General features: G+C 43.6%; 1 protein-coding gene across 5 annotated transcripts in view; it reads left to right on the top strand.

Annotated features, from left to right (window-relative positions):
- GJA8 (gap junction protein alpha 8) overlaps window positions 1–25,299 on the top strand; it is a 48,129-nt gene extending 22,830 nt beyond the window's left edge. For 2 of the 5 annotated variants that reach the window (XM_065676398.1, XM_065676399.1), the window contains one exon: window positions 19,571–25,299. In XM_065676398.1, the coding sequence (XP_065532470.1) occupies window positions 19,581–20,777 (1,197 nt within the window). In that variant the 5' untranslated portion in view covers window positions 19,571–19,580 and the 3' untranslated portion in view covers window positions 20,778–25,299. Of the gene's footprint in view, window positions 1–16,462; window positions 16,490–19,570 lie in introns of those variants that run through there. The other 3 variants (XR_010612143.1, XR_010612142.1, XM_065676400.1) reach the window with 3 other exon arrangements.
- Window positions 25,300–25,565: the final 266 nt, after the last annotated feature.

Below are 25,565 nucleotides of genomic sequence, written 5' to 3'. Positions count from 1 at the left end.
AAGTGACAGTTACTGAAAGTTTAATATCCAGCAGCGTGTTGCAAGGGCTGGTGTTCCCTGACAGCAGTGACTACTATTTCACTCTATAAGCACATCTCTGCTGCCAGTCAGAAACACCAGACCTGAGCAGGCTGGAGCGTGCTAGGTTCCTCTCTGGTGTGTGTCTGACATGGATGCGCAGACTGCTTGGATGATGCAGGAAACCAAAGTGTTCCTCATGGCTAAAGTGAAATTTTCTAGGAAGTAGGTTGTTCTCACATCAGTCAGCTATGACAGTGGGGGAAAGTGCCTCTCCAGGAAGGATCTGTGTCACTTGGACCTTTCGTTTATGCTGAGCAAAGCCACTGGATTTCATACTTTCTCCTACAGTGACCCTACAATAAAACAGGAAAGATCAGACATTCCTGTAGAAAAAGACAACTGGGACTCTGTCCCACAGGGGGAAGCTGCACAGTAAGATATGAGATCCTTGAACCCTTCTCCTCCCTGGGGTGGAAAAACCCACCTTTTTTCATCATGAATCTTAGTAGCCAAGGATGTTGCCTTAACTCATTCATTAGCTAGCCAGTGTCACTATCATTAGGGGTTAAATAGTTAATCTTCAAAAATCCCTTGGAAGCAGAGAATCCATATATTTGCTTATTTGTAATTTGTCTACTACCCCTGAGGCAACCAGGCATGGGGATTCAATCCCATGTTTGTGTATTTAACAACTGAAAAGAAGATGTATATATGCAACAGTATATATATATTTATATATTCTATATATACAACAGTATAACAAAAAGCTTTGACTGTCTAACCTCCTATTTCACCTTACCTGTTGCATGCTGTGCATCTTCTTGGTGCCCAGCCCTGCAAAACCAGAAAGCCTGTGTTTCAGTGTGCATTGATACTACCTCTCATGACACAGGACAAAGTTAAGCGTGTGTGTAAGCTTGCTTTTGTCCTGGACAGAGAGGAAGGCTACTCTTTCTTAATTAAAGGCCCACTTATGGTAGGCCCTACAGAAACATGTATCAAATGATAACTTTACCTTAAAGCACTTACAGTCAGATCACCCAAGGTAGACTGAGCCAGGGATAGTGCAGGTATAGTGCTTTTAGAGATGTTTGTTGTTCCAGTTTCTTGCAATGCAGACATGAGAATTTTTCAGGAAGAAATGTCAGTCCTCCAAATGGATGGAGATGTGTAACTGCAAGGGGGAATAAACACTGTAAAGTTGGTCATTTGTGGCTGTATACTATTGAACTCTACCATCAATGATCTGCAAAATAGTCATTGATCAGTAGGGATGACTAAAAAATCAGTAAGCTAGCAAAACCCCCAAACATTACTGCAATAGTCTGGATCACTCAGAAAGCTGGGGCCAAGCACAACATTAACTGCTGTAAGTCACATGTCAAAGAATAAGGAATACAGGCTGTGTTTATCAGCTGGCAAGATTGTCTCGGGAAGCACTGACAGGGCAGAAGTGGGGGCTGGTGTGCAGCCCACTGTCTGACAACAGAATCCCAGGATGATGCTGTAGCTGGGAGAATTCATGTAGCTTTCAGTAAATAACTTCAAGATGAATAGGTCTAGGAGAGGCTGAGCACACATGTCATTTAGCACTAACGTGGTCACTTCCCATGTACTCTATTTAGTGCTTTTGTTGGTGGTTCCTGGATGGAAGAGATTTCAGGGACAATGCCCAAGGGTGTTAGAGTTGGAAGTGTGCCTTCCAGTGAAAAAGGTCGAAGAGTTGACAGGAAAAGGGAAGCTGAGGGCTAACGTTTTTCACTGTCTACATATACTTACATGGAAAACAAAGTTTCTGTGGTCCAGCAGGCTGAAGGGTAATAAGATCCCAAAACTGGAATTTGAAACAAGGGGGGAAAACCAAGTCATATGAGTGAAAGCGTAATTTTTTAATGTTGTAATTAACCACTACAACAACTCATGGAGGATTACGGAGGATCCTCCACAGGAGGCTTTTAAATTGTAGCTGGATTCTTGTCAATAAGTGGACTTTTGCAGAGACGGGATGTATTCGGCTGAGTCTTCTGGCCTAGGTTTTCAAAGGTGTGGGTCTAGATGATCACAGCAGTTCTTTCTGGCATTACAGCTGGAGGGTGGCCCACTGTTGGCAGCTATGGGGTTGAGAGTTGGGACCTCAGGGTGAGAGCTGAAGGCATCCCCTCACAACCCAAGGCATTACTCATTTTCCCTCCGCCCTCTGCAAACAGCAAAACGACATCTCTCTCCCTCTCTCAAGTTTCAAATGCTATTGCTCCAGTAAGCAGCATTGCTCCCCCTTCATTCCTGTTTCCCATGTAACCATCTACCCTGTTCCCATTCCATGACATTGGCAGCAACCTCCACCACTAAAAGACCACTGATGATGTTGGGTGGAGGTGAGCACCAGCGTTTCAAAGAGCTGCCACTAGTCCCTTGTCTCAGAGCACTGCTCCACTGTCTGTGCTGGCACCCATGGGTCTGGCTGTCTGATGGTCTAGGGTGGGACGAGTCAGAATCCCCATTGAGAACAACAAGGCACCATCTATGCTCGGAGAAGAAGGCATGGGTTATATGCAGGCCTCCACCTGAACTTGGAGTGTTTGGTTCACCTTTTTATTAGATTGTGCTGCAGTGGTGTCCCAAAGTAGATGAGACTTCATTAGTGTCCACTTAGGTGCTCAGTGATAGCAAGAATTATCATCGCTTGTCAGTGTTGCTTTAATTCTCCTCTGGCCAAGCTATACCATTGTTTATGGCTTTGTCATACATTTCAGACTTTAAACCTTGAACAATTATTCTCCTATATTTCTGAGCCAAACAAGAATGAGTTCTTTCCCTCCCCCCTCAATGGCCATTTTCTCTGTTTTGGTGGAAAAGCTATATTCCCATGATGCTGGGATTTTATTTAATTCCTCACCTTATTCCTCACAGACTTAGACTTTGGCAGAGGCCAAGAGTGGGCATGTGTAAGAGTCAGTGTTGCAAGACACCATTAGAAACTTCTGCGAACAGCACTGGAAAAGATGAGTGCTGATGCACATGGAGGTTGGGTGCCAGCAGAGGCTCTGAGCCTTTGTACGCAGCCGGTGTGAGCAGGTACTTGCTATAACAGTACTTCCTTGGAAACACAATGGCCACTTACGAGCCAGCCCTACCCCAGCACAGTGGAAGAAAGCCAGGCAGGGAAGTGTGTCCCTGGCAGCACATAGGGACTGGCTGGGTGGAGTGCGGCGAGGGGCAGTAAGTGGGTGAGGAGCTGTGGATGTGACTGCTGAGGCTGTGCGGGGTGGGAAGGTTTTCCTTCTGATTTCACCTGGATTGCATGCCAGCCTCAGCACACAATGTTATCGCTGCATGCCAGCAGATAGCCGGGGTGGCTGTGCTCACAGAGTTGGGCCTCAGGAGAGTTTTTCCAATCCTCATAGCTTTTGGCTTTGATGGCCCTTACCACAAACATGCCATGACACTATTACCTGGGCTTGTTTCCAGCGGTACCGGGACTGCCTCTGCTCATGGATGACCTGTGCACTGGTGTGGATATCTGGTTGTGTGAAGTAAAAGTGAAGGGTTTTGTCAGGAACTGAAGCAGGAACCTGTGCTCTGCCCCACCTCTCCCTGGCAACGTGTGCTGCTCTTGGCTGTTTCCTTATCTAGGGTTTATTGCTGTGCAAAACAGCTGAGTTAATGACTCAAAAAAACACGTTGCTGCTGCATGAAGACTGTGCTGCCCAGATGGAAATCCTTCCCAAGAAACCCATTCCCCTTTCTGTAACAAACACACAGCTGTTGAAACCATGAGTGCTCTTGGTTAAACACAGTCCTTCAGAGCTCAGACCCAGTCTGTGGTAATGGGTTCCAGAGGGCAGGGATGTGTGGTTTGTGCACAACCATGTTTTGTCACTGTTAAATTTCATGCCTAAAAAGGGAGAGTTGAGTCTGGATCATCAGAAGCACTTGGCATTTTCACAGATATCCTTCCATGGCAGTCTACAGAAGTTTTATCTTCTCTCTAAGGGACATAAGCTAGATTAAATACTGTCTCTAGAAGTCCCAGCCTGAGCCTGCCCTCTTCCCTACAGAGATCCTCCATTAGTTATTTTGTTCTGTTGCTCCATGAATAAGACCCTTATTGCCCCTTACTTGCTTTTTTTTTTTTTTTTTTTTTGCCTAGGTAAGCCCAGGCATCTTTATTTGAAAAGAAGAAATCAATGCCCTTTCCTTAATTCCTTGGCAGCCTTTAGTCTTCCCAGGACAGATGTTTTCTAGGACAGTTCTGGTTTTCCATGCTTTAGGAGAATAGGCAACACATTCAAAAAGTGTAACAGCACTGGACTACTTTGCAGGAGATGAAATGGTTCCAACCTTTGGGACCTGAGATTCATCAGTGACTATAGTCTTTGTCACATCGCTTTTGACAGGCAGGACAATGTACAGAGCAAATAGGATCCAGGAGAATATGCAGGATTCTCTGTATTTTTGAGGGGTCTGTTCTGGTTGTTCAAACCTTTGTAAGTTCACTGGCAGCTTGACAGGATTGGTGTTTGTACTCCAATAGAGCTGAAACTACAGTAACAAAAAGGAGGCTGCTGGCACCCTCATGCTGGACAGGTACAAGTCTTCTATAAGCAGCTCAAGAGCTGATGCGTGACACCTTTTGATACAAATGCACTCAGTGCTTTGTGGGGCATCATCTCTATTAAGCTTGAAGGAGGCAGGATCCATGTTCAAGCTGCCTGTGACCTTTCCTTTGGCACATGTGGATTGTGCTCTGGCAGTGTCTTTATTGCTTTGTTTTCTGTTGAGTGTTCTTTGCTACTCTCATTCTGCTTTGCAGTAATTATAGTCTTCTCACTTAACATGTGCTTCTGATGTTGTCTTGCCTCTATCCTTTGAACTGATTCCCTTGTGTGGATAGCAAAGACAGGCGCTATCTTTCCAGGGCTGAGAGATGAGACATTGCTCATAGATGAGACCAGCTTTGGAATGCATGAGCCAGAATGCTCAAGATGATGCTGTATATTGCCATTTGTGATGCTGCTTTCTGGTGTACTTCACAAGTCATAAATAATTTTTGGGAGCTAGACTAGTGGATATTTAAACCCTTAAAATTACACACTAGCAGCCATGTGTAGATCTAAGGTCTAATGTGATCAGTACAGGGTGAGAAGATAGTCCATGGAGTAACTTCTTCATTCAAGCTGGCAGGTAGAAGCTGCCTTTTTAAGCAAAAAATAAGCACTCTCTTTTTCTAACTTGCTGAATTAGGGGTCATGGAGAACATGTAATGGGGAGATTTTGCCAGCAGAAGGCTGTCATGAAAATTGGAGAATAAATCAGGCAGGACTGAGGTGACATATTTACCCACCTTGCCTCTACATGTACATCCAAGGATCACGTTAGCTCCGTCAAGCACAGCGCTGCACCGTGAGCTCCTCAACTACCCTGAGCTCAGAGTCCTCCCTGGAGTCACTGCTTCCCAGGACAAAGTTCCCTATAGCAGAGCTACAGCTGATCTCCTTGCGGATGTGCAAGACCTGACCTTCCTTGTGCTAAAGTAAATCCTTTCTGTGTCTGCCTGACTGCCATCGGGGGAACTCTAAATCAGCGGTCCCCTTTTAATGATTTGTCCCTCTCTTGGACTCAGTGACATTTGCAAAATGTTTGATGTTTTCTTCCAGGTTATTGACTAAAAATGCCATGGCGCCAAACACCCTCCAGGATCTTGGTACAAACATGCTATAAGCAATCACTTCTAGTTCTCAGTTGTATCTTGGGACCAGTCTCATAGGTCATTTATAGTCTGTTTAATGACTGCTATCTTATTTTTATGTCAAGCAAGTTCTTAAATCAAATTGCCATGTGATAGAGTGGAAACTGTCTTCCAGGATCATAAGTATATTGTACCAGCTTTTTTATATTTAACAATGGTACATGCAATTTCCTCAGAGAAAAATATGCCCCCAGTTCAATGGGGTGCATTTTCTATAAACCCATCTTGATTGCCCCTAGTTATATTTCTCTCCTTTTATTCCCTGTGTTCTGTGTTAGCCACTTCATGATTTAGTTCAGGACTGAGATCCTCTCACAGCTCTGTAGTTACCTGTGAGTAATTACAGCTATGAGGTAATTATAGAATAATTATGCCCTTCTACATAGTCTTTACAAAGTGCCAGACTCGGTGTTTTCTTCTTCTCCTCCTCTAGGACTTCGCTATTGCATCAAGAATTAAAGCAGATCAACAGAAACAGTGCAGAGACATCTTGTGCAGCTTATTTAAAATAAACAAAAACCAAAAACACCCCCCCCAACAAACAAGAAAACCCCCCAACAAACCCCAAAACAACTTTCAGTGCAGGGTATCCAGTCCTGCTGATTTGAAATGGCTGATTTTAGTAGGTGGTATTTAATTCCTCTGAGATACTACAAGAATAGACATGCCATCAACAATGTCTAAATTATCTACTTTCTTTTTCCCAGCAGTAGAAGTATTTATTGATTTCATTTTTCTTGTCTGCATTATTATTGAATAATCTAACATTTCCATCTAAAAACAGATCAATACCATGAATAGAACTCATTTTGTTCTGAATTTACTTTAAAAAAATATAGCTTTGTCAGTCTTCTTTTTTCCCCTTTCACTTCCATCATCTTATCATCATATCTGTATGTGTTTTACCTACTTACAGGCACTCCCGCTTCCATTTTAGATGTGGTTATGGTTTTGCAATTACACTATACTGGAGAGTTGTGTATTTTTGGTGTCTTGTAAAAATTTTTTAAGCAGTTCTTGATAATTATTCATATTTTCTTATTTAAATCCCTTCTTTGTGTTGACCTAGCCCAGAATTCTACTCAGGGCTGGGAAATGGGACTTTTTAAATCATCATGTCTTTCAAAGCATTGCATTACAGCTTTGGGCTGCCCTCTGCTTTCATATGTGCAATTAGCTGGGGATCAGTAAACCTGTTACCAGTCTCATTTCTACCATCACTTTACCCATCCAGATAAGGTAAAATACAGATTTTGTTCATTTTGGATAAAAGATTTGAGAAATGAGGAAGCTGTTTTGAACATTTAAAAATCCCCAAGGCTGTTATTGAGTCGGCCACATCAGCATGTGTTATCTGAGCAATAACATGTTTATTTTTTCTTTGGTTAGTGCTTGAATAACCAGTGCTCCCATATTGCCGTGTTGCTTGGTTATCTGTTGCAGATCCAAATCATCATACCAGAACACCAACTCAAAAATACTGAATATTGTTAATTAGGAAATTATGATTCAAAATCACAAACAAGCAAGCAGGTAATGCTTTTTCTTTTCACCCCACTTCTGCCCATTCATTTTTTCTTAGGGCTACAGCCATTGGTTTTAACACTGTCATACAAACCATCCCAGTATCTTTTCCAGTGTCTTATAACTATAGTCCCTTGGGCAGACAAAGCCTTGATGAATATAAAATGGAAAGGGAAGCCATATTTTTATATAGCTAAAGGGGATATATTAGAATGGATTTGACTTCTGTATTATAAAGGAGGGCACACTTTTGCAAGGAAAAGCCAGGGCTGCAGCTGAATACAGCCAGCACTGGTAAGTAGAGCTGATATGTAGCAGAAGTATTAGAAACCCACCAAACCTGCTGCACCCTGGGCCAAAGCAGGGTGGCCAACAGAAGTATCAGAGTTCATGTTCTTGCTTCAGAGCTTCAGGGGCTGGAGAGACACAGGCTATTAAAATACATGCCTATGTTTTGGTGAGGAACTATCTGTAGTAATGCCTTCATTCATTATGATGGTGTTTTTCAATCAGGCAAGAATGGGGCCTTGTAGCATGGGACATGTGGAAGAGTTGCTATGCCAAAGCTGGACTTGCCATAGAAGTAGCTGCTGAAAGTTTTGCCAGCTCTGACCCAGGACAGGGGACCCCCAAAGGGGACTTCTCTTACAAGGATCCAGATAATGCTTTAAACTGTATTGCTGTTAAGAATATCATAGTCACTGAGCTGTAGCAGGACTTCAAGGGATTGAGATTTGCTGGCAATAAATAAGGAAAAACCCAATAGGTCTCTCCAAACTGGAAGCTCTTCAGCCCTACCACCTCCTTTTTCTGCAAGGTCTGTACATAGATAATCCCTGCCTCACTCCACCCAGCTGTTTATTAGTTTGGGTTGTCTCAGGGAATGCTGAAGACCTTTGGATGGATGATGTATCTATGGACACATTATCTTCTTGAACAGGAAAGAAGAACAACTGGCTCAACAGCTTCCAAGTTCAATAACCTCCTTTTCTTCTGAATAAATTGCTGAGGCATGAGAGGCTTCCGTTCCTTGCTGGCATCTTTTACACTGTGCCCAAAGAAACAATCATATCAGGCTCAGGAAGGCATATGACTGAAAGGGCAGGGAAACAGGAACCGTCCCCAAGGATGTCCTCCCCAGAGAGGCTGGGAACGTGTTCTGTTGTGGGAAATGGGAATCTGAGGTCAGACAAAGTACATAACAGGTACAGCCATCTCTCGTGACTGGAAGAACAGATAATGGTCTGTTTTGCTGTCCCCATCACTCCTCTGTCCCGCTTATGAGCTCTCCCAGGACACTTACTTCCATACCTTGTATGCACAGTGCACCTCCACCGTGTCATTGTGCTGTGTGGAAATGAAGGCAGGGAGATAAAGATGGAGAGTGGGTGGTGACAACACTCCTGAGAGCCCTGAGCCTACCACTCAGCACGGCAGGCCCCTGTGGTCTTAGAAGAACCTAGAAAAAGGGAGAAAGGAGTAGGGAGTAAGCCCCCATCTGAAACTGTAAGGCAATAAACCTCATGGGCAGCGTGGTAACACAGGACTGTTCCCAACATATTGACTTGTTCAGATTGTTCAGAAGCTTTGTCCTTTCCAGCTCCTTACGCCTGAGGCTGTTAAGAGACTGTACAAAATGTCTTGATAAAAGAAACATAGGGAGTCTCCCAGTCAAGAGACTGGGAGATATTATTAGCCCCTCTGTTACTGGTAGGCCTGAAGCAATTAATTATTACCAGAAGTATTATCAGGTGCTTGTCACTGCTTTCCCTCAATCCACTTTACATAGTCCAGATTGGCTGTAAGGAACATGTTCCCTAACTGGTCCGATACCTCACAACAGATAGCAGCTAATCCATTTCTCTGGGGAAGATCTCAGTAGTGGTGGAAGGGCCATAACCTAGAATATATGCCAAGAGAAATTCAAGACTATGGACCATCTAAGTATGTAGCCTGCCTACATTCTCAGATCTTCTCAGATGTCATCCAGCTGATGTACTCCACCTCCATTTCTGACCAAGGAGTAGGTTCTAGGCAGGGGGCAGAGAAAGAGGCAGGAAAGAGGAGGGTATATGGGGACCCAGGAAAGGCATTTTGTATGTGGTGGCTCCATAACACATTTGCTGCACCTTGCCTACAAGGCCTAGGCCCTTTCCCAGTGCACCTCTTCATAAATAGCATCTGCACTGACATCAGAACTTAGAATTTCTAACCAGGACACTGTTGTAAAGGTTTGTATTTCTAGAAATATCCTTGTCAAGTTCTAAGTGAAATCATGTGTCTAAAAGGGTATTCTTCTCTTTCTAGCCATCCTTGTGCTGCTACTGCAGCACCATAGCACACAGCTTTAAAATGTGAGAGTTCATCTCCTTTGCCTTGCGGGTCCTTTGTAAAGTTAGTGCAGTTTTTATTACTAACCATGCTGTTACTAAAGGGAGGATCATGCACATCAGCTGGTATACATGAGAAATATTTGCTAGAAAAGGGTTGGAACTACATGATCTTAAGGTCCTTTCCAACCCAAACCATTCTGTGATTCTATGATTCAAGTGAAAATCCTGATTATACTAGCAAAAATAGTGCTCTATCAACAAAGTTTATGCTGATTCTATAGGTGAAATCAATGACATGAAAGTGTTCATGGCAGTTTAACTCCGTCTATTTAGTCATTGTACTATAAAAAAATCAAATTAGCAACAGATATTACTGCATCACCACAAGTTTCCTGTGTTTGCCTTAGTTTTCTATCTGAAGGAAAAAGTTTCAGAAATGAGGGAAGAGAAAAGCAGGGTTTAGGTACAGTGTAAGAGACACACTCTGCCTTCTCCTTTCTCATTCATAGCATCCCCCGGTCTCCTATGCTGTTCTTCAGTGCATGAATGAGAAAACACCGCCCGCTAGTGGTTTACGCTGCAGGAGCCCAGAGGCCCCTTGGCAGAGGCGGTTTTACCATGTTTCTGCTTTGTGATCCTCCTCCAGCAATTGTACTGGGACAAGGAGGGTGGCTCTTACTCATCCTTTGGTAAAATCAGCATTTCTGGAAAAGGTCAGTGCTGAACTGAGCGAGAAGACAGGTTCTTATCAGAGGTACCATGGGTCACTTGCACCCTGTTTTTCATGTTTAGTGTCAATGTCCACAGGAAACACTCTAAATAAGCTATGGGATTTAGTCTTAGTTACTACAGTAAGGGGACAAATTGGTTGAAGTGTGGTTACAGCAAGAAAATGCTTCTAAATCTGCAGCATGTTCAGAGCTGTCACTGAAGTCAAAGAACAAAGCATTGACCCTCCAGAAACTTCCCTTGAGGATAGCCTTGCTGTGTGGAGATACCTCTGGTAGCCTGGGGTGAGCTAGCTCCAGCATGGGAAGCAGCATTGCATCACTGTGTTCTATTCTGCCCCACTCCAGGGGAGATAACTCAAGTGTAATGCTTTGCTTGACACAGCTGACTTGCTCCCGGACCGGAGCTGGTGTCTCTCCAGCCCTGCAGTGCACTGGGTGGCATAGACAACCTGGGCTGTCCAAGGCTGTTCTCAGGGTTGGTGGCAAGATACTTAAAATCATACAATCATAGAATAGTTAGGGTTGGAAAGGACCTTAAAATCATCCAGTTCCAACCCCCTTGCCATAGGCAGGGATACCTCACATTAAACCATGCTACCCAAGGCTCTGTCCAACCTGGCCTTGAACACTGCCAGGGATGGAGCATTCACAGCTTCCTTGGGCAACCCATTCCAGTGCCTCACCACCCTAACAGGAAAGAATTTCTTCCTTATATCCAAACTTCCCCTGTTTAAGTTTTAACCCGTTACCCCTTGTCCTGTCACTACAGTCCCTAATGAAGGGTCCCTTCAGGTACTGGAAGGCTGCTATGAGGTCCCCACGCAGCCTTCTCTTCTCCAGGCTGAACAGACCCAACTTTCTCAGCCTATCTTCATACGGGAGGTGCTCCAGTCCCCTGATCATCCTTGTGGCCTCCTCTGGACTTGTTCCAACAGTTCCATGTCCTTTTTATGCTGAGGACACCAGAACTGCACACAATACTCCAGGTGAGGTCTCACAAGAGCAGAACAGAGGGGCAGGATCACCTCCTTCGACCTGCAGGATACGGTTGGCTTTCTGGGCTGCGAGCGCACACTGCCGGCTCATGTTCATTTTCTCTTTGACCGACACCCCCAAGTTCTTCTCCACAGTGCTGCTCTGAATCTCCTCTTTGCCCAACCTGTAGCTGTGCCTGGGATTGCTCTGACCCAGGTGTAGGACCTTGCACTTGTCATGGTTGAACTTCATAAGGCTGGCATCAGCCTTTTTGTTTTAAACTGAAAATATTCCTCTGAGATTTCTCTAGGTCTTTGGCCCTATATAAAACTGTAGAGCAAAAGATTTCCCAAAGCCTCTCTCTCCCCCGTGATTGCTTTCCTGCTTATGAGGTAAGACCATCCTTAACAGATGTTTGTTTACCTCTTCATAAAAACCTCCTGTGATTCTACAGCCTCCCCAAGCAGTGCGCTGCAGTGCTTTGCTATTCTTACCCTTGCAAAGTGTTTTTCTAGTGTTTAGCTGTATCATTCTTATTGCAAATTAAGCTTATTATTTCTTCTACTTTTGGTGAATGTAAAGACAACTGATTAGTCTCTCCACCCATTATAACAATATTTATGTGCTGGAAGACTGTTACCATGCCTCCCCTCCTGTTGTTCTTTTCCTACAGAAAACAAACTGTTATTTTATCCATTCCTTATATGTCATGTTTTTTTCACATCTTTTATCATTTTGTTGTTCTTTTTTGGACTCTCTCCAATTTGTCTACATCTTGTGTAAAATGTAGTGCCTGGAACCGGACATGCTGTTCCTGCTGAGAGCTCAGCAGTACTGAGTGAAGGCACAAAATAATTGCTTCCTCTGCCTTCTACACAAAACTCCCCTTAAAGCATCTCAGGATGAGATTTGTCTTTTTTCTGCTGGAATCTCACTTTACAGGCTCATATTCAGTCCTACCCCAGCTTGCTCTTTGCTGCACTGCTGTGAAGTGGTTACGATCTAGTTTGGACCAGCACATTTGGTGTCTGTGCTCCTGATCGGTACCTTGGTGCAGTCACCTCTGCAGAGGGCAGTCCAGCTCTCCAGTGTCTCATGTTCCTCTCAGATCCTGATGGCCTCAGGCCCCCTGCCTTCAGGAGGGACTGCTGACCCCAGCCCAGCTGCCACCCTTTCGGTGTTTTCCTCTAGTCCGTTGTCCAGCACACAGGATACACTGAGCAGCCCTGGAGGCAGAACATCAGGGACATGATCCTCCCAGCTAGAAAACTGAAGTCCTGACAATTACCTTTGGTTATGGTACTTCAACCTGTGTGGCCTCTGCATGGTGACTGCTTGCTGCTGTGGGAGCCTGTGATCTACGTACTTTTTAAATGCTCACTAAGGTCAAGGTATTTTACATCTACTATCTTCTCCTCATCTAGCAGGCCTGTTAGTCGAAGAAGGAAATTAGCCTGTTTTGACAGGATTTGTTCTTCAGAATTCCCTGCTGGTTGTTTCTTATCACCTTCTTGTCCTTTAGCTACTTATAAATTGATTGTTTCATAGTTGGTTCCAGTATCTCTGCAGGTATCACGGTTAGGCTGACTGGCCTGTAATTCCCTACGTCCTCTTCTAACTGTAATTTTCAGAGAAGAACTGCATTTAAGTTAAATAGATATTGAAAAACATTCCACTTGTACCCTGCTTATCTTTATTCATTGTCTAGTTTTCTTCCATCTCTTAAATTAAAAACATGTTTCCCGTAAGTTTTTATCTTCTACTTGAGGCCCAGAGCAATTCAACCCTGCCTTCACCTCTTCTCCCCTCTTCCGGCCCAAACCTTCCTGTTACTTAAATACTTACCCGATTTCCCTCTTCTTGATGCTTTGTATCTTCCTCCCTCTCTTTTCTTTATGGTTTGTTTGCAGTTCCCTAGCAAAATATATTCCCCAGCAACTTATATTCTTCCCCCTGCCCCCCCTGGACGCCGATGCCTGGATGGCTCTGAAGAGAGTCCTGGAAAAAGCTCAGAGCTCTGCCCTTAAAATGTGGACAGTGATATTCACCATGCTTGCAGGAACAAGTTCTGCCAAAAGACGTGTCCAGGACTAACTACATTTAAATGATCTCTGGGACCAGTAGGTGGCAGAGAGAAGATGAAATGTGGGAGACTCTGCTCCTAGCGACCAGACTGATAAATCACCCTGGCTCTAGGGAGGACAAAGACACGTTACTAGAAAGCAGGTGTCTGAGAAAACTGGGTAGTGTCTAGCAAGCAGGAGCATTGGGTAAAGCTCCCATCTTCTTGTAGGGAGGCAGAATATATCTAGTGTTCAGCTTCAGCCATGAGGGAAAGGTTTGTGTGTTCAGCAGAGGAACAGGAAGCATGTGCCACTTTCCAGCTAAGCAGATCAGGAGAAGATAAGTTTGTTTGAGGGAGAGGTATCGTTATCCAGGGTTGTAAGCTACATAATTGCACAATCTGCTATCATGCATGAACAGAGCTGTTCAATAGCATGGCCCTGCCTTGTCCTGACATCATGTCTATGTTGGAAATCCGTTTGGAATGAAAAATCCCACATTCCCCAAGTGACCTCGTAGTCTCTGAGCAAAAGGCTGAGTTGCAGTAGAGACTTCACAGTCTCATTGGTTCCAGAGATGGGAGCTCAGTCACCAACCTCAAAGAAACTAAGGAATGAGAAGTCAGCAATGAAGCAAACTTCTTTCCAAAGATAGTAACATTTAAAAGTGTGGGTGATGTCCATGGTTCTTTGAAGTCAAGAAAAGTCCCAAAGGCAAGACAAAGTCACTGTGAGTAGCAGTGTTACTCTCATTAGCTGTTGCTATTTCTAGTGCTGGTTTTTGGCCATGGCCCTTCAACAGGTTGCCTAATGAGAGCATAAATACTGGGGCAGGTACACAGGTTGGAAGTGTTGGCCATTATCTTTGTGGCACAATCTGTGTTGCAGACTCAGCGAATGTCCTGTGCTTGTGTGAGATCCAGTCTTCTACACCTTTGGTTTTATGATCTCTACTCCCTTCTTTCACAGCCATTGCTTTCATATTAAAAAAGCAGCCCTGACTTCTGGCATTAACCTGACATCTGAAAGAATCAAGTCTTCTTCTCGCTCTTCTGCTCTGCCCTCTGTTTTCACCCCCATCTCAAACAACCACTTCCCTGTGTAGCCCCAGTACAAGAGGAATTCCTCACTGGCCATCTTTCATCTTAGGTGATTTTCTGTGGCCAATTTTGTCGGGGGTGGAGGGGGGTGAGGGTGGCTAGTGAGCATGAGAATCTGGCCCAGAAAGAATTCAGCGATGCCTTTTTAAAAGACATCCAGTTAAAGGGACTCTGTGGTTTTCCCCAAGCCAGAAATGTCCACCAAACTCTGTGTGCCCCATGTTAAAAGGCTCTGCACCCTACTGATAGCAAAGAAAGTCACCCTGATCATTCAGATGAAGGTACCATATACCAAATGATTAGTCGCTCACATATAATTTCTGTATCAGCTGCATTTTGCAAGCTGTTCTGCAACTTGCCAGACAATATGTGATATTTGGATAGTTGTTTGCAAATGACAGATAAAAGGTTAATAGGAAATATCTCTGACAGTAGCTGGATATAATTTAGAGATGGACTACAGCCATGTAGTTCCATACCGGGTTTAGGTTTTGGCTCATTATATTGGAGAGATAAGGCCCCAGAAGGAATATGCACGTCAATCAGAGATGAGTTTTCCAAAAAGGCAGTTTCAGTCTGAGAAGCAATGGGCAGTTTAATATGTGAACCATCTGGCCTCTGTGATGCACCAGCTTGCAGGCACTCTTTAAAGGTGTTAGCTGCTAGTAGTATCATTTAGTCCTCCCTCTCTTACTGCTTCCCAGAGAGGGGATGAGGGTGGCATTGAAGACCAGTCACACATGTATTAATTCTAGTTTATCTCAGTAGCATATAGCAAAACAAAGCAACAAAGGTATTCCTTACTCTCCCTTACTGTCCTTATTCCTTTTATTGATCAAACTGTGCCTTTTTTTATTCACTGCATATTCCTGGGACTTGTGTCTTCTCCTCTGTGTGTCCTCTCTCCTGGAAGACTATTCCCATGCTTCATGTAGCACAACCTGAAAAATGCCAGGTATAAACCTCAACAACTTCTCTATTAAGAGAATGATTTATTAAGGTGTTGAGAAATGACCTTCATTCCAACTGTAGGCATGGAGATTGATTTTATTTTTTTTTTGTCCTCCAAACTGGTTCCTCTTGCAAAATGTGATTCTTTTCCATCTTTTACTTATACTTCACCTCTTTTGAAATCCAGTTTGTAAAACATCATCTCTTCTTCCAGTTGTGCTTTGGACTTTGGAGCTATGCAACTTTACTTAAAAGCTGTTTGGGAAGACAACTGTTGAAATGAGGCTCTGAACTTACATGGGCATAAATGCCAGAAACACTGAAGAGAGGCCTGAAACCATTGGTTTGAAGATACACAACTTTGTGGGCCTCACAGAATATCCCATTCAAATGACAGCTTCTCTAGAGACAGAGCATCTCCCAGTGCCATTCAAGTAAATAAGATTCAGTGTTAAATCTGCATGAAGAGAGACGAGAGCTACTCGCTGCTTTATGATGTTATAGGCCCAGTATCTGTATCATTGCTTAGCAGATCTTGCTTCCAGTTACCCTCCTTTTCTTCAGAGCTGAGCACTAACAGCACATTCTGAGCAATTCATACCGAAAGGCTACAAAAATAACACCTCAGAGTAAAGCTATAACCTTTGGCTTATAATCAAAACTCACAAGGCAGTTAGTTGTACCTATGGATGCATTACTGAGCTTGTGACTTCCCTCTTCTGTGGGCTCTGCAGCATTTCTTCAGATGGTTGGGGGTAGGTGTGTGTGCCTGGGGTAACATTCTTGTTTGCTGGACTGCTGGAATTTGCCTGTGCTCCTTAACAAAACAGTTTGTTTTAGCCATTTTGGATGCCTGTGCATGTGCAAAATGCAATTGGAAGAAAAACTAAGCAGAACCAAGACACTGAAAGGCAAGGTTGTAAAACTGGTATTTCTCAGCTTGATTAATAATGACTGATGATCTAATTTTCCAATACTGCTTCTTTTTCCAGGTAAAAGATGTTAAAGAGCAGTTCAATGTATATGACAATGCCAACTACAGGTACCTCAGTGACTGCCTGTGCTGGAAATCAGCAATATGACTTACCTGTCAGAGCTGGGTGTAGGGTACAAAGTAATTCAGTTTTGCCACTGTCAGAGAAGTTGGCACTCCCGTGTCACCTATCACACCACAACACCTAAAGACTAGTGAGTGGGGACATACACAGAGCTGTGTTGAACCATAGCAGAATTGGCCAAGATGCTTCGGTTCCTGCTTAACTGTGCAAACTCCCATTTAGGCATGTATTAGGTTTTCACTGCCTTTCTCCTGTTCCTCTCCCTGCTCTGTTTTTTCATGTTCAGTGATTCTCCTCTCTCTGTCTCTGCCTCTCTTTCTCTATTTTTTTTCTCCCTATTGTTCCCCATGTCACTAACTGTCACTCACTTTATAAAGCCGTCTGGCTCAGAGCTTAAATATTGCAGGGCAACTAAAACCCGCCATCAGAGCCAATTCAGTCATATCTGCTCAGTCGTGCGACAAGATTGGGACTTTTAGGGTAGGGAAGAAGAGAGACAAAATTTCACTCTTCCCTGCAGAGTGCCAAGAGAGGAGGGGGACACACTTCTTCGGTGGAGCCTTCCGCAGCGGCAAGTTGCTTGCTCAAAGTCCTTAACCTATACAGTCTTTTTAGCTGGTGGTGGTGTGCTCAGGTTGCAACACCTGGAAGTGCAGGGCGGGGGTTTACAAAAAACCCATGTGAGTTAAGAACATGAGTCTGTTGACTCCAAGTGGGCTTAGGCAGTCTCCTCATGATAGGCAATTTAAACAAAAAGGTGACTGCCTAAATTCATCACTTTCACCTTTTTCTGGGACTTGAAGGGCTGACTGCTTACAGGTGGAACCCCAGTCATTTGAACTGGTTGTGCATCTGCAGTCTGCCCAAAGTTGTTTCTTGTAGTTGAACCGATTGAGCAGCTTTGAACCACTTCACTGGCAGAAAAATGGGAGGATGGGCATGACAGAGTTATGAAAAACGTGACTAGTTCGGAAGTGATCTCAAGAGGAGTTTAGCCAAATGTATCAAACTGCGAGTGAGACATTTGATGGAGTTAGGAAGTAGTTTTCCTTCTCTTGTACAGCAAATTTTCCGTATGATAAGGTTTATCACATCTAGAATGTCGCTCTTGTGTGCTGCAGTGGAAATGTTCAAATGCTAGCTGAGGATATGAGCATGACTCACAAAGAAAGGGATGGAGTTAACTTCAGTGCCTGGGGGACAATGAAGTTCATACTGTGTGTAGTCATGGTTTTTAGAGTTGCACATGATCGGTAACTGGCGGGTGTGCTTTGCTCTGTGAATCTGCAGAAAGAGAATGTTTAAATCAGTTTAGTTAATGTATGTAAACAGCATAATCTTCTGCTAGACTTGTTAATGTAAGTGCTGACATTAACAAACTCTTCTACACTAATGACTGAGAAAGCAGCAATTTTCTTTGGTGATTATGTTTGCTGCTTACACATGCAAGGTGTTTGTGCAAGCTGAAGAAGTGTGTTCTGTTCTTTGTTTTCTGACATGGGTGTCTGGGGTTAAAATTTTGCAAGGTCTGAAAGCAAGGCAAATGAGTCCATCTTGTTTTAGAACAATGACACCAGAAGGATTTCTTTGGTTGAAAATTTGTGACATTCCCCAGAGCCACAGAACTCTCAATATTTTGTGTGTTTATCTATGTGTGAATATGTACACACAGTAGTTGAAACAGACTGGGATGCGTTGGTGTGTTGTAACATATGGCATTACAAATATATCCCAGTGGTACTTGAGAGAGGAGGGAAGTTTAGATACTCAGATTTCCATCCTGTTGACTGTACCTTCTTTTACCCAGCACTTGTATATGTGTGTCTGCATATAGGAAACTATAGATGGAGATAGTATCTAAGAGATGAACTTCTAAATCCCTGTGAACAGCTATTTTATGGAAAATGTTCCCCGTTTCACTTGTCATGGTCCACAGTTCAGTTTTTTTGGATCGCTGTAATATTCAGCATTCCTCAGAGATTCAGACAGCTGTGATGTGTTAAATCAGCCCATCCCAAAGAAGTTTCTTCTTTATTTCACTCATTCACAGATTTTCCCTTGCCTGAAATCACATAGTGGGAAGTTTAGGATACACCGGATCAAGTCCTAGCCTAGGAATAATTTATGATCATGCAAAAATGACAGATGTAATGTTTGACTTGCATTACTTGTAAATGGACTACTTTCTTAGCTTTCCAATAGGATGTCTGCAGCTGGCTTTCACCTCTGTGTTAGTCTGAGATAGCAGCACTGGCTTTTTAGAGAGAGAAAATAGTATTTTAGGTCACAGTTATAGAACTTTATGTTTTTCTCCATGTTTGTTCTAATGTCAGTCTGGCAACTGACTTCAGAATACGATACAAAGAACAGCCCCGATAACACGAAATTATTGTATTGAATATAATACATATTATACAGCAAAATAGTATATATATGGTAGTTATTAAGCTTGTATATTATTACTAACACAGAAATGATGTTGTAATTGCTGTTATTACCTAACAGAGTGATTTCTAATGCAGAATTAATATATGCAACCTAGAGAGAATTCAGGTTCGTGTAGGTGCAACATGGGCACTGAGTTCAGATCTGTTTGACCTGTGTGTGGTTCTGGCACAAGAAGAGCTTGAGTGCTTGGAAGCTTCACTCTTCAAACCACTGCAGCTTCATGCTGATAAATCTGTTCTACTGCACTGCTGGCACGTGTTTGTACGTGTACAAAATCTAAGCAGGCTCATGCAACTGAGTTTATGAGGCACAACAGAAGTTTCTTACTTTGAAAAGGAGATAAATATATTCCCTGGCTGAAAACTAATTGCCCATTTTGAGCCAGTGAAGAATGAATATAGCAAGCAGTTTGCTCTGGGTTCCTAGCTCTTCTTCTCCTAAATGAATCATTGTGATCAGGCAAATAAGCAAGCAAGCAAGCAACCTTCTTTCTTTTCCTCAAAGGGTATTAGGGAAATACTTACTGGTTGAAAGCAACAAAAGGCATCAGTGGGAAAACTTGAAAGCTAAAATTTAGCATAATTTGTGGTCATTCTCTTTCTTTTTTCTTTCCTTAGACAGTAAGAAATGGGTGACTGGAGTTTCTTGGGGAACATTTTAGAGCAGGTGAACGAGCAATCCACTGTCATCGGGAGAGTTTGGCTCACAGTGCTCTTCATTTTCCGCATCCTGATCCTGGGAACAGCCGCTGAGCTAGTATGGGGAGACGAACAGTCAGACTTTGTGTGCAACACCCAGCAACCTGGTTGTGAGAATGTCTGCTATGATGAAGCCTTTCCCATCTCTCACATCCGGCTCTGGGTTCTGCAGATCATTTTTGTATCCACACCTTCGCTAATGTACTTTGGGCATGCGGTGCACCATGTCCGCATGGAGGAGAAGCGGAGAGAGAAGGAGGAAGCTGAGAGGCGTCAGCAAGCTGAGGTGGATGAAGAGAAGCTGCCCCTGGCTCCAAATCAAAACAAAGGCAACAATCCTAATGGGACCAAGAAGTTTCGCCTGGAAGGTACCCTCCTGAGAACTTACATCTTCCATATCATTTTCAAAACGCTCTTTGAGGTGGGATTCATAGTGGGTCAATACTTCCTTTATGGCTTCCGAATTCTTCCACTTTACCGCTGTGGGCGGTGGCCCTGTCCCAATCTTGTGGACTGCTTTGTCTCCAGGCCCACGGAGAAGACCATCTTTATTATGTTCATGCTGGCAGTGGCTTCTGTGTCCCTCTTCCTCAACCTGGTGGAGATCAGTCACTTGATCCTGAAAAGGATCCGGAAGGCTCTGAGAAGACCAGCAGAGGAACAGCTGGGGGAAGTCCCAGAGAAGCCGCTCCATGCCATCACAGTATCCTCCATCCCAAAGACCAAAGGCTACAAGCTGCTGGAAGAAGAGAAGCCGGTGTCCCACTATTTTCCTCTCACGGAAGTAGGGGTTGAGCCCAGCCCCCTTCCATCAGCCTTCAATGAGTTTGAGGAGAAGATTGGGATGGGACCATTAGAAGATCTTGCCAGGGCATTTGATGAGAGGTTACCATCGTATGCACAAGCGAAGGAGCCGGAAGAGAAGGTAAGAGCAGAGGAGGAGGAACAAGAAGAGGAGCAGCCGGAACCTCAGGAAGAGCCAGGGGTGAAGAAAGCAGAAGAGGAGGTGGTGAGCGATGAAGTGGAAGGGCCTTCAGCACCTACTGAGCTTGCCACTGATATGAGACCCCTCAGCAGGCTAAGTAAAGCCAGCAGCCGGGCCAGGTCAGATGATTTGACTGTATGAAGGTGCAGGATATGGGGAGCACACGAAAATGAAAAAGTTGAAAAGAAAACGAGAGAGAAAGAATCAAAAGGTATTTTTTAACCAAAGTGCTAAAATGGCCATTTGAATATTATTTCCTCTTGAGATTCTCAACTGGAAAGATACAATCATGGTAACTGTGCCTTATTTGCCCTGTATGTCCATTTGAGAAAGAACATTTTCCCTATTTCCACATGCTAGCTCACTCCTTACAGGAATACCGATGCTGTACACATAACTGATGTCTTTTAAAACCTAACGTGGCAGTGAAACCCAAATGTCACTACTGTGAATGGATTTACTGGAAGCTTTGTGTTCCACATTTCTGTTTGGCCAGTGAAGGGGAAGACTGATCACAAAGTATATCTAGTATTTCCTTTTCTGTTTCCACCTATGGCATGCTGAGCAGATCTCCCCTTCACTGTTGGCATGGAATTGCAGTTATTTAATTCACAAAGTGAATTCTGTGCTTAGCATCAATGCACTAAACTTGTAAGCACTATTTCCCCTCTCTATTCAGAAAATGAAGCCAAAATGTCTCCACTTTCTCTGAGAATGCAAATCTGAGTGAGGTAAAAATATTTTCCCTTTGTCAAAACTATTTCTGCTCTTCAAGTGACATTGTAGTGGGCAAGGTTAACAGCAGCTCTCTACTAGGATTTAGCAGATGCCCACAGATGGATTATTTGTTCCCAAGAGGGTCATCCAGCCCCAAGCCTATTTTAGAGCACTGGAAAGAATAAATTCAAGTGATATTTTTTACTTGTAGTCTTGTGACCTAAAAGATCTGAATCTTGATTTAGCAAAGTAAGCGTGGGAAGGCTCTGTGAAAAGAGGAAATGGCTACAGCCCCAGAGCTACAGCCCCAGAGCATGAAACCAAATATAAGCCTTCATGACATGATCCTGACATGTGCTCAGTTCCTGGAGCTTCCAGACTTACAGGCACTCAGCAAATCTCAGAGTCCTGAAGGCACCTGTGAACCTAAACCAGGGGTCTGGGTAACTATATGACAATTTAAAACTCTAAATACAAAACTGGTTGGAAAAGTCTGGTATGATAATAGTCTTTTGACATATTTTGTTTTTAATTTGACAGACAGGAGCCATCCAGTCGTCTACATCTCTATTAAATGCCAAAGTCTTGAGTAAAACAAGGCCTTTCAAAAGATGATTTAGACCTTTTATGCCAACAAGTCTGTAAAGAACTCTCAGAGCCTCATTAAAATCTTTTTACAAAAGGCAGAAAGACTTGCGCTTACAAATGTTTAAATGTGTGTGTATTTCTAATTTTAGGACTTCAGCTGCACCTTTTGGCTGGGACAGCGCAACAATGTGGTCAAAACCTTCAGGTTAATATCTATGTCCCCCAGAATTGAGCCTCATGCCAGAAAAGTGCAGGTATGAGCTTTCATCTGCTCTGCTCTGCAAACCTCAGACTCTGCCAGCTCAGCGAATTCTTTCCGCTGGGCTGCAGCCCATCCCATTGTTCCCAGGGCAGGCTCTAATCCAGGTCAGGGAAAAAGCAGTTTTTGGCATAATGCATAGAACTCATCCCAGCATCAGCTAGATAAGACCCCCTGCCATCTCCCATTGTAGCGGGGCTGACTCGAAGCCCATGGAAGTCAAATGGATGTCTGAGAGAGCTTTGGGTAGGCTTGGGCTCACACCTCCAGTCCTGCTGCTTCGTGTCCCAGTCTGGGCAGCCATCAATACAGTCAGTTCTGCCACCCACTGATCTAACCTGTTTGGTGGACTTCCCCTGCCTTGTTACGCGGCTGCCCCATACGAGCACAGAGGTGGCTGGACTTCACTGCTGAGTGAGGTAAGCTGTACAAATGTAGAAAGTTTGTAGGGTGCTCTGGAATTCTTCAGCACCATACTATTGCCATGTTTGTTTTTTACACTATTAATCCTTTTGCTCCTCTTGGGCCTGTGTATTTTCCCAAGGTTTGCAGCCTGAGGTCAAAATCTTTGCCCCCTGGACAAAGGCTGTTAGGTTGTCCTTCGTTGTGAAGGAAGACTGAAAGTTTTCGGAAGGAATATAATAAAGCAACACATGCAAAGGAACATGCAGAGAGAGAATCTGGAGGCTAGCATATATCTACCCTCTTAATACAGAAACACGAGAACAGTTAGCACAAATGAAAGGCAACTGAGGAAAGAGAAAGTTTTTCTGTAGGAAAGAGTCCACTGTGCCCAATTCAAGACACTAGAATTCAAGAAAGGGCAAAGATTTAGACGAACAGCAAAATCACCACACTTACACTAGATGGGATCTATTACTTTTTATTTTGTTCAGATAGTTATGAGAGAGTTTTAAGGGTTCTAAGAACAAAACAGAAAAAGAGGTATAATGGTTCTAAGGATCAACCAGCCCACTTGTTGAAGGGGGCCAGAAACACACTTCCCTGTGCATAAGAACCAAAACCTTCTAACCGTTCAGTGTAAGGTATCTTCTATCTTTAGAGCATGTGACCCTTCCAGATACCAATGTACTGGACAAGATGAATCATGCCCTTATTGACTTCTAATTACCTGAAAAGTTCTTTTACACACGGTATCTTTTAAAAACCACTCCTGTTCCTGACCTCTGACATGCATACCTTCATTAGATCACTGGACTACTTCAAGATCAGTGCTCATTTATCAGACTATATGGTTCATAATATAGCTGTCAGGTGGTTCAGTTTTTATTCATCAGATATTGAGTATGTCATTCTTTTTCACTGGAATGCCTCAGTAAAATGCACTGTGTAAAGCGTACTCAATGGACACTCTGTAGTTCTTTCACAGCTGCCTCAGGAAAGCTCCTCTGAGTCAGAACAGCACAATGAAACAAACCAGCATTTTCCTCCTGCATCCAGTCAGCTGCTGTTGCTTTTTATTTCTCAAGCCAGTTTTCAAGCACCCTGCCAGGCTGCTAGTGAATCTGTAGCCACCAAGTACAAGCCACAGCATCAAGACAGTACTTCTCAGCGAGCTGGGCAGGGACTGAGTCCGTTCTTCTGGCATTCAGCCTCATCTCTGCAATGAAATCACTGTGGGACTGTCAGCAAGTCATTCTTCCTTCATGTACAATAGGGAATAATTTTCTACCTCACAAAGATAATGTGAGGCTCAATATATTGTGTTAGTAATAGATTGGGAGGTCCTTGGATGGAAGGCCTTACAGATGAGCAAAGGATTATTGCTATTTCCAGATGTGATAGTATATAAATGTGTTTTATTCCCTCTCAATGAAACAAATTTAATCATTTATTCAAGAAATTCCTAGTGATGTTGCCTAACAAACAGCCTCAGAGCTGTGGATCTAGTGTATGATTATACTTCAAAAAGAACTAAATAAAAAGTTGTATGTGTGAAGACCAGGGAGAATTATCTCCTTGGGAAGGGGGAAGTCACTGGACATTACAGCCATGCCAGAACCATGTAAAGGTGTGAGTACCCCCTCTTGGCTCCCTGTGCAAATAAATTACTAACTGACCACTTGGTTCTCTGCAGGGAGCATAAGATGCAAGTGTCAAAATCACCAAAGGAGGTGAAAGTAGAAGAGAAAGGTAGTGTCTTAGCTTACAGTAGCATGTGGGAGTTGGTATTCTCTAGTGTCTAGAGCAGTGGACCTAGGATAATAATCTTAGATTTATTTCCAGCTCTGCTTCTGACTTGCTGTGATAATCACTTTACCTCTCAGTGCCTGTTTTCTCCGCCTGTAAAATGGGTGTAAGAATTTCCACCTACCTCACAGGGATGTTGTGAGGCTTCCTTAATTCTGTTTGTAAGTAGGAATGATCTGATGAAAAGCACTGCTGAAATGGATGGTATCCTTGTTATTTCCTGGCAGAACTGCTATCTTGGTTAATATATCACTCCTCAACCAGAAGGGCAGTAGTTTGAAAATGTGAGCACTGCATTGCGCTGACAACATCAACACGTGGATTTGCCATGACTAAAAAAGGACTTTATTGATCTCCCCTGTCCTCCCACCTTAGTCTTTACCTCACCACATGGAACAGTGGTGACATGACAAGTGGCTGGGAATGCCCCTTATTTATGCTTAAATAAGACAATTCCTGGAGCAGTGGGTGTAAGCTGATGAAGCTTTAACAGTCCTTGCAAGGCACGTGGGAGGGGGCTGTATCATGCGTGATATTACCGGGCTTCTGTTTTAAACCATTAAGTGCAACCTCCAGGAAAATTTTCCAGTTTCAATGGAAGAATTTATGATTGCTTATGGCACACTGAAAAAAAAGCCGTCCTTCATGAATGCAAACCCACAGATCATCACAGAATGGTCTGGTTTGGAACGGACCTTAAGGTCATCCAGTTCCAACCCCCTGCCATGGGCAGGGACACCTCACACTAGACCACGTCGCCCAAGGCTCTGTCCAACCTGGCCCTGAATGCTGCCAAGGATGGAGCATTCACCACTTTGAGCAACCTGTTCCAGTGCCTCACCATCTCAGAGTAAAGAACTTCTTCCTTGTATCTAACCTGAAATGTTATCATGTTATACCGATTCTTTCCTCTAACTGAGATTGATACGAACAACCCCTGAGCACTGAAACACAATGAGGCTCGGCTTTCTCCTCCTGTAGGATGGAATAGATTTGGGGGATCTCTGCTCTTTAGGTCTGTGTGGGAATGAAATCTAGTACTGAGGGAAGAAAGTCCATTCTCTCCTGCCACTCAGTAACTGACTGACTCTGCAGTTTCACATTTAAAGAGTGGCTGTTGAAAAAAAAGTGGCAGTTTGCTGTTTTATATAGAA

This window comes from Lathamus discolor, chromosome 4, assembly GCF_037157495.1.
Source record: "Lathamus discolor isolate bLatDis1 chromosome 4, bLatDis1.hap1, whole genome shotgun sequence".
Classification (NCBI taxonomy): domain Eukaryota; kingdom Metazoa; phylum Chordata; class Aves; order Psittaciformes; family Psittacidae; genus Lathamus; species Lathamus discolor.
This window is presented reverse-complemented; position numbering and strand designations above follow the sequence as displayed.